Genomic DNA, 9,706 nt, shown 5'->3' on the forward strand with positions numbered 1-9,706 from the left:
CACACACACACAGCAAGGCTTCACGGCCAAACAGGCGGCGGTCTGAGCCTGCCCAGGCCGGATTATTTCCGTTGACTAGAATGAGCATTGTCCCCTTGAGCAAGGGGGATGGGTGGTGTGTGGGGTCCAGGCAGTACCCAGAGATCGACACATGAGCACTTGCTCACGTTGTGAGGGTACCTACTGACGAAAGCGAGTCCAACTGGTGATCAGGCTGTAGTGAATTACACACACACACACACACACACACACACACACACACACACAGTTCTCATAAGTTTGATAATTTTACAGTCTGAATTACATGGTTTTCGCTAAACTTACAATTGTATTTTTTTTCTTTGTGTGTGTGTGTGTGTGTGTATGTGTGTGTGTGTGTGTGCCACAGGATGCCGCCACAGCCTCCCGTCGGGGACTGGGAGGGAGCACGGCGGAAGTGGCAGCAGCGGCTCGGGGGGCGTTGGCCTCCTGTCGCCGCTGGAGGAGGCTGAGGAATGGGCGCGGATCAACGACATCATGGCCAGCTTCGGCGGCGGCCTGGCGCGGGAGAGTGTCTTCATGGCGGAGCTAGAGCAAGAGTTCCAGACCAGATTAGTGAGTTGGGTGTTTCCTCCACTAGATCATAGAATCCCTCCCCTCCCCCCCTTCAGTTCTATACCCACTCTCCCCTTCATATAACGTCCTCCCCTTCCCCCTCCAACACTTAACCCCCTCCCCCCTTCAGGATCAGTCGGCTTTGACCTTCAGCACTATACTGATCTTCGCCTTCCCGTCAAAGCGTTCATGAGGTAACAAATCGATCTTCCGTCCCAACAGGCCTGTCACTCTCACCGTCGCAGCAGGGCCTCGGCCTGCTCTCCGGCGGCGAGGGCAGCGGCGTGAGCTTGGGCGTGCTGGAGAGTGGCGACAAGACGGTGGGCGGGTGGCTGCGGGCGCTGGGGCTGCCGCAGTACGAGGACGTGTTCGCGGCGCAGGGCTACGACGACACGGACTTCATGGTGAGCTTGGCGCCGTGCTGTCACCTCTGCCCTCGCTTGCCTGTCTGTGGTCGCTCGAAACTCTTCCCTCCGTGTCCTGTCTGCGTAATATTCAACATCCATGCTCCACTTTCCCTTCTGTGATTACTCCACTCCTTTCCTTCCTCGTCTTTTGTTCCCCACCTTGTCTGTAAATACTTTAATCTTCCCGCCTTGTCCACTGTCTGCCACCATCCCTGCTCTGTATCCTCCTCTGTGGTTCTTCACTTCCTTCTCTTCGTCCTTATTTGTTCCCATTCGCCATCCTGCTTCACTTCCTCCTCCGGTATTCTCCACTTCTTCTTTCTTCGTATTTATCAGTTCCCCATTCGCCATCCTGCCCCATTTCCTCCTCCGGTATTCTCCACTTCCTTCTTTCTTCGTATTTATCAGTTCCCTATTCGTTATCCTGCTCCATTTCCTCCTCCGGTATTCTCCACTTCCTTCTCTCTTAGTCATTATTTGTTCCTCATTCGTCATCCTGTTCAGTTTCCTTCTCTGATCACTCCACTCCCTCCTCTCCCTGCCCTTTGCGTCCCATTCACCATCCTTGCTCCATTTCCTTCTCCCCTTCCCTTCCAACCTTCCCTTACTTATCTCCCCTGCTTGCACGTGTCGCTCCATTCCTTTTCACGTCACAGAAATAGTTACTTTTTTACACGATATATAAATGAAAACACGATTATTATTCAGAAAAAAATCATATTATTTTTCCGTTTACCCTCTGCCGCGTGCCTCGCCTCCCGGGCCAGCGGAGACCATTGCAGTTTAAATTTAATCCCTGAACATAAAGTTTCCCTGTATTGTTAAAAACAAAGTCCCCCAGATTCAAGGGATGAACCTTAATTGGTTTGAAAGTTGTGTTCAAAGGAAAGTCATTAGCGACCATTCTGAATGTTACAGGACGAAACGAGTTAGTAAAATATTTTGATATATAACGCGTGCCCCCCTACCCCCCCCCCCCCCCCCCGCCCCCCCATGCATCGTCGAGGTTGACAAAAAAAATGTTCATTACAATTAATTTAAAAGACAAAAGTGTGTTCAAAAGAAATAATACAAATACTTCTTCTTATCTGAAATACATATACAATATCGTTTTTATCAACATCTTTGACAATAAGAATTGTTTTACAGTTGTAGGCTTTGTTCTCAGTGATTTTTTTTATATGAATCTTGGATTTTGTTCTTTTCAATGTCTGCAGCAAAAGAGGCGCCCATTGCGTATGTCCGTGCGTACAATCCTTCGCTCATGCCCGCCAGACATTATCCTCCTTTGTACCATCCTTCAGCCAATGGTTTAGTCCGTCGCTACAGCAGGACAGGTGTTCATTCACTCAATTTTTTTTTTTTTTTATCCATATTCATATTCATATTCCCCTCCTTTATGCACTATTTTTTTTTACCATCTTTATATATACTGATATTCTAGATTTTTAGTAATGTACAAAACCTATATTACTGAGAGACTGAATAAAATCTACTCATAAAACGATTTTATATATGTCTGTATGTATTTTGTGTCTGGGCAGAACGGCGGCATCTTGGAGTCGAGTGACCTGCGTGAGCTCGGCATCACCCAGGCCAGTCACGTGCAGGCCCTGGGGGAGGCCGTGTCCCAGCTGCCCACCCCCTTCTCGGGCCCCCAGGCCTCCTACACCGTCCCCGACACGGTGGAGGCCTGGCTGGATTCCATCCGCCTGCCGCAGTACGCACAAAACTTCCACAAGAATGGCTTCGGAGATATGGAGCGCGTGAAGAAGGTGTGGGAGATCGAGCTGACCACCGTGCTGGAGATAACGCGGCCGGGCCACCGGAAGAGGATCCTCGCCTCGCTGGGGAGAGCGGCTGCTGGAGCCTGAGCTGCCGCCCGCCCTCAACCCTCACGACCTCAGCCTGGAGCTCACCAAGCTGGTCAGTCAACACCACACACCATCTCTAGTAGTGTTGAATGTACAGTACTTAGTATACTTCGAGAGAGAGAGAGAGAGAGAGAGAGAGAGAGAGAGAGAGAGAGAGAGAGAATCTTCTTATTTATCATCATCTTTTTCTTCTTTTACATTGGACAGAAGTTAATTTTTACAGTGTTCAGAAAGTGTATTTTGAACGACTGGTGTTGGCTCCTCTTTGACTCCTCAGTCAAGCCTGAATGCTGGTGCTTGTCTGTTGCAGAACTCTGACATCTCACAGCTCAAGGAGCAGCTGTTCAATGACTTGCCCACCTCCACGTGCCGGGAGAGGCGGCCGCCGGAGACTGCCAGCAACACTATCAGGCGCTCTGGCACCAAGAAGCGCAGTGCCCCTCAGCCCCCAGCTAAGTGAGTTTTTAGTATTCATACAGTCTATTGAAAACTGTAAATTCTGCCCATCATTGACTCTGTCTGTTCCATAATTAACAATGTTATTGTTTTGGTCAGCAGGGCACCCAGAGCTCAGCCCAGCCTAGACCTGCAGGGCAACGAACAACTGAGCCATCTGGCCATCAGGGGACCCTCCCAGCTGGTGGTGGGGCCCCAACACCCTCCTCACCACCTGGAGGCACCACCCCAACGACCTGGTCTCTAATAGTGTTCAATATATTGCACAGGTGAGCTATGGAGCCATGCACTGGTTTCCAAAATTATTTTTGCCAGGCAGTGGTTTTGTAAAGTTTGCAATATGATTTGATTGTTTATTTTCTTTTTTCTTTTGTGTCTGCAGTATTTGGGGTCAACTCATGTCAAGGAGTTGAAAGGAACAGAATCTACCATGAAGTCTATTCAGAAGCTGAAAAAGACATCGTCTGATGGAGCAAAGGTGCCAAAGATTATCCTCTCTGTGTCCTACAAAGGTGTCAAGTTCATGGATATAACACACAGGTTAGACAATATTTTCATATTATCTTTATGGTTATCTGCAACAAAGTAGTTTAGTAATTTGCTTGTGGAAAATACATTTATTTTCAAATTCATGCCATAATATTTTATGGTTGCATTAGCAATTTCAAGAAAAAAATTATCTAAAGTTTCACTCCCAGACGCTGGTGTGTGAGCATGAGATCCAACATCCACTGTGCCTGCCAGGACGCCGAGGACCTCTCACACTTCGCCTACATCACCAAAGATCTGAGACTATGGACATTATTGCCATGTGTTCAGAGTACAAACGAGGGTGAGTGTCGCAACCAGTGGGGTGCACTGTCATTGGTGTAGTAGTTCATTGATTATGAAATAAGATTCTACCGTATGTCATAAATAGCTGAAGAAAATGGACCACAAATGGGCAGGCAGGCTTCCTAACAGCTCATGTGGTATTTATCTTTTGCTCATATGCTTTGTGTGAATGAGTGACTCATGTAAGGTGGAAGGACAGTGTATTAGTGGCTTTGAGCACAGGAAACAGGAAGACTGAGGACATTACCTAAAAGGAAAGCAGTATAGATAAAACCTTTCAGTTTACTATTTTAATTATAGTTGAAGTGAAATATCTCTTGTTCCCTTGCAGGAGTTAGCCACAGAGATCATTCTGACCCTGGGTGAGGCCTTTGAGGTGGCCTACCAGCTGGCTCTACGAGAACAGCCCTACGCCAACCAGTCAGACGAGCAGAAGCTGACGGCACACCAGGTCCAAGTCAGAGCATTACCGGGCAGCTAGCCTCTCCAACGGGTCCTCCCACACCAGGTATACTTGCTGAGCCCTTCACCCCTTCTTCCCATGCTGCTTTGGTTTCTGTGTGTGTTGGTGTGTGAGGGAGATATGGGCATGTGTGTGTGTGTGTGTGTGTGTGTGTGTGTGTGTGTGTGTGTGTGTGTGTGTGTGTGTATGTATCTGTCTGTCTGTGTCTTTCTGTCTTGTCTGTCTGTCTGTCTATCTATCTATCTATCTATCTGTATATCTGTATCTGTCTGTCTGTGTTTGTCTAGCAGTGTGGGTGGGTGTGTCTTCTCTGTCTTTCTGTGTTTGTCTAGCTGTGTGTGTGTGTGTGTTGTCTGTATCTGTTTGTCTGTGTTTGTCTAGCTGTGTGTGTGTGTGTGTGCATGCATGCATGCATGCATTGAGCCGCGTAATGAGACTTGACTGTTTGTCCTGCACAGATCACATTCCACGGTGCCCCAGCAGATGTCCATCGGCGGTGTGTCCAGCAGCTCGGCAGAAAACCTCCTGTCAGACTCAGGCAACGGCTCAGAGAAAGAGTGTGGCTCCAGGAGAGACTCTGTCAGCTCAGTGCCATCAAACCAGAGCCAGATGAACGGGTCTTAGTAGTTCCCTGTGTATATGTTGCCGATAAAAGAGACGTGCTTCAAGTGTTTGGGTGTTGCTCTGCCGCCTGGTGGTGGAGATGGAAGCTGCTCACAGAGGTGCTCCTCACAGTCACAGGGTTGCCTCATCACAGGGTTGTGGTAAAGATGACTCAAGGAACACAGAAAGGGTTGAACATGACAAAGTGAATATTATGCTCTCCATGATCTCTATGGAAGCTGTGGCATTATAGAGACAATGTATATAATCACAGTCTATTTCCATGAGATTCAGTATTAATACAGACATCCAGGAAACTGCTTTTTGCCCAAGAACTTCCAGAATTCCAGTGTTATCCCATTTCTATGTTTTATCATTTATGGAGCTCAGCTATCGATGTTTGACTCAGAAGATACCAGGAAAGATACTTTTTATGTGTGAATGACTTTATCTGTGTGTTAACATGGAAAGATCGGTCTGCAGTATTTAATACTGATGAGTTACTCTTCTAAATGTGCTATATATGGCCAGTCTTCAGAGTTAACCCAAGAAAGGATGATAGAGAATGGCTGTCTTGTAAGGTTCCAAGAGAACCCTTACAACCTGAGATTGCAGGTAAGATATGTAAAGCAGTAAAGTATTGGTGACTTGTGTTATGCCCTGTGGTTCTGGCAGGATTTTTCACACTCACACAGTGCTATTGATTATGTGTTGGCAGGTCAGCAGCATTGACTGACCCAAGATAAAGTTCCAAATTACTACTATATCAAAATTTATACAAATCATAAGTAGTAACTGCAATTGGTCTCCAACAGTAGCCTATGTACCTTGCCTTTAGCTAGCCTTTGACTGGAGCATCAGCAGTCTGGGAGCCTGGTGGGTCAGAGCATTGCTGCAAGCGAGAACAACATGAAGTGCCTCTCAGGCCTGCAGAAGTTGTCTTTCACAGAGTGTCAAATATTTATATGTTCATTGTTAATTGGAAATGGAAGACTGTTGGGGTGAGGTGCGAGCATCTTTTTTTTTTTTTTTTTTTTTTTTTTTTTTCCCAGTGGTGGTGAACGGGAGTGACTGTCATGTTTTATGTTCTGCACTATTTAGTTCTCATTTTTTTTTTTTATTATGCCTTGTTAGTTCAGTATAAAGACATTTTACATATACATTTTATCACAAAATAATTTTACATAATGGAGTGTATATAATCATCATTATCTTAACTTAGTTACATCTGGACTCGCCCGCCACTTTATTACCGCTCAGAAGGGACGTAACAGGCTTTCACGCTTAATTTTGCCAGCACCTACAATGGCCTATGCAGTGAGTCAGGCAACCTTAGTGTGTCATTACACAAGATACATTGCTTAGCCATCGATATTTTCATTTTTATACTTGAATTTCATATAAGCTACCATTTTCCACATTACCCATTTCCTCAGGTTCAGTTGTTAATATCATGCTGAATACTGTGTTGAGTCAGTTACTGCAAATATATTGTATATATGTCTGTGTGCATGGAAGTCTGGCTGCACGGTTCAAACTTGTGTTGACAGGGTGACTGTGCCCACCAGCGGCTGCCTCATCTACGTGTGACAGTTCACCAGTAGCAAGAATAGCATGGAAATTGTATTAGTTATTATAATCCATTTATCTCTCATTGTGATGATAGGCTTATACAGAGTAAAGTATAGGTACAGCATAAGGTCATATAAGTGATAGTAGGGTAACAGGTGTTGTGTGAGTGAGCCAGGCAGGTCACAGCAGGACATGGGTGTGGACGCCAAGCAAGCCCTTGGAGACAGTGCTCAGGCTGCAGGTGTGGTGTAGCAACAAGCATGGCCTCAGGCACAGTGCTCAGGCTCTGTCCTCGGACAGTGCTCAAACTGTAGGTGTGGCTGATGCAGCTGTTGAGCTTCAGGCACAGTGCTCAGGCTCTGCCATGGACACAGTGCCCTGCTCTGCCCCTAGACAGTGTTCAGACACCAGTGTTCAGGCCCTGGTGTGGGTGCCACTGCCCGGGACACAGGGTCAGGCGGCTTTGCTTGAGTGCATCTCCAGGTCATTGACACGTCTGTGTCTGGTAGATGTTTGCTAGTATTGTAACAATCCACACTAAGCTATTGGTTCTCATCAGTTTGGTGACATTTCAGATTAAGACTGTACAGAAAAAAATATATTAAAATCCAAACAAATATATCTTTTGTAAATATATGTATATACACAATTGTAAGTCATGTTTTTGAATTTTTTAAATTCTAAGTTTACCAAAATTCTGGGGTTAACTTGCAGTCATTGGCACCCACTTCATTCCAGCTCCTTCATGTAATGCTTCAAGAGTCTATGGCATGTTAGTGTAGCAGTTCCTGACCCTTCCAGTTTTGAATACATATGATGTTCATGGTAAGGGGATCACTTTTTATGCTAGTCACTTGTATCGACCGAACCCAGTGAGCCGACCAGGGCAGGGCTGGGGCCACCGCCACACCTAGGGGCTCACTGGGCCAAATATAGCGTCATGGCAAGAACGTTCATCATATTTTGTAAACATTTTGTACATGGAGCCACTTTTATGATTTTTAAGTGCTGTCACCCATGTAGAGTTTTCCTGGCCTTGATGGACCTAATTCATCATGGAGTGTGCATCTGTTGAAATAAGATTATATGATAATACTAGTTACCCAGTTATTTTATAACAATTATTCTATAAGGTTTAAAGTCAGAATATCTTGAAGCTTCATATTGTAAATTTTACTAATATTATTCCTATTAGGAGACATTTTGAAGATATTTAAATTGTATACATTTTAATTACAGTATGTATATCAAAGTGGACTACTTATGCATGTTGCCACTGATGTGTACTGTGGGCATTTGCTAGTCATGAGATAGTGTCCTCTCATCTGTGTGTGTTGATATCACTGTTGTGTTGTAGTGATGGACACTTATTGTTAATACCAGTGTGCGTGGGGGTTCCTGTGCACCTCTCGCCTGCCTAACCTCCAACCCACCCCTGAGAATAGCCTTTGATACTCAGTGTTTTTGTGTGTTCACACCCACCCGCGGCAGACCGAATGAATGTTTGGCCCAGCAAGTCAGTGGCGGACCTGGTGCTGGCTGGGGAACCACCGTCACACCTTGTTCACACTGGCCTGGCTTACCACCAGGGGTAGCGGTATGTAAGTTTCGCTCTGCCCTTCATTGTATTTTTATAAGTATTGTCTCATAACCTGTCCCTTTTTTATGCAATACTATATTCTTACATATAAAGGTTGATATAAGAAAAAAAAGGTATAAGTATGATTCCTCTCCAGCAGCTTCACGGTATGTGGGCCACCATGTTCCGATAGGTGTGTGTTAATCAGTGCATATGATTATACATGTATTGCATAAAATGTCCTGATGAAGAGTTCTCGTTTCGTGTTCTTCAGTCGCCAGGGTCAGTGTCGAATGTTTTGCTGACCTAATTTGTTATCGCATACGTATATATTTTCTGTCATTGTATTAGTTGTCAACATTCCTTTCGTGTTGGCTGCCCCACCACTTCAGTATACTGTAGTGCGTAGACGGTTGTGAACTGTAAACCCTCCCCACTTTCATTCCTCCCCTCCCTTTTCTGTCTCCCTTGGCCTCTGTGTCCCTTCCTCCCTCACTCTCTCCCTTCACTGCCTTTTGCTCATTATTAACCAACCTTTCTCCACCCCTCTCTCTAGATTCCCTTTCTCTCCCCACCATCTCTCCTCCTCCCTCTCTTCTCTCTCCCTTCACTGCCTTTTGTTTATTAACCAACCTTTCTTCACTCCCTCTAGTTTCCTTTCTCTCCCCACCCATCTCTCCTCTCCTCCTCCTCCCTCCCCTTCCTGCAGGCATGTACACGCGTCGGAGGTTCAGTGTTGTTGGTTGCATGATGTGTTGTCGAGACATATTTTTCACGGCTTGTTTTTTCTGTATTTTGCACTGTTCCTTCCATCGGTTGTCTGTGTCGTGTCTGATGATGATGATGATGCAAGCAGTCCACGTAAGTCAGTCTCGCTTCTGATTTGTAGAAATGAGATAATCCTACAGAAACGTCAACATTGTATTTCTTCGTCTCTCCACAATCAGCATCAAGTTGCCAACCACTGGGGAATTTCAATTTACTTCAATCATTAATTCATCCGCCTTTTGGTCTCTCGAGGGTCTTGCTGTGTCGAAACAAACCAAAATCAAGAAATATTCAACGCTATCCAGATTTCAAATAGTCTAGTGGTGTTTATACTTAAGAATCTAAGCTTCGTGTTTATATCCACCATCAGTAATAATCTATCGCTTTACCAGCTTGAAGGTAATACCGTAAGAGACGGAGATTGTGAATTACTGTACTACCTGTTCTCTAACCACCAGTGATCTCCAGCGGTCACCCAGAATTGTATATGAGTTTGTGTTATGTTAAATGACACAAAGAGTTCAAATGTTATTGTGAACACAACAAATCTTTAATG

General features: G+C 45.4%; 1 protein-coding gene across 1 annotated transcript; it reads left to right on the plus strand.

Moving 5' to 3' along the window:
- Positions 1–516: 516 nt before the first annotated feature.
- LOC127001453 (ankyrin repeat and sterile alpha motif domain-containing protein 1B-like) lies at positions 517–3,523 on the plus strand. The gene is made up of 5 exons (XM_050865980.1): positions 517–594; positions 789–998; positions 2,546–2,927; positions 3,186–3,331; positions 3,431–3,523. Exons 1-3 carry the CDS (start codon positions 517–519, stop codon positions 2,873–2,875), a joined length of 618 nt encoding a protein of 205 aa, XP_050721937.1. The 3' UTR covers positions 2,876–2,927; positions 3,186–3,331; positions 3,431–3,523.
- The last annotated feature ends 6,183 nt before the right edge of the window (positions 3,524–9,706 follow it).

The sequence above is a fragment of the Eriocheir sinensis genome, chromosome 21 (assembly GCF_024679095.1).
Source record: "Eriocheir sinensis breed Jianghai 21 chromosome 21, ASM2467909v1, whole genome shotgun sequence".
NCBI classification, from domain to species: domain Eukaryota; kingdom Metazoa; phylum Arthropoda; class Malacostraca; order Decapoda; family Varunidae; genus Eriocheir; species Eriocheir sinensis.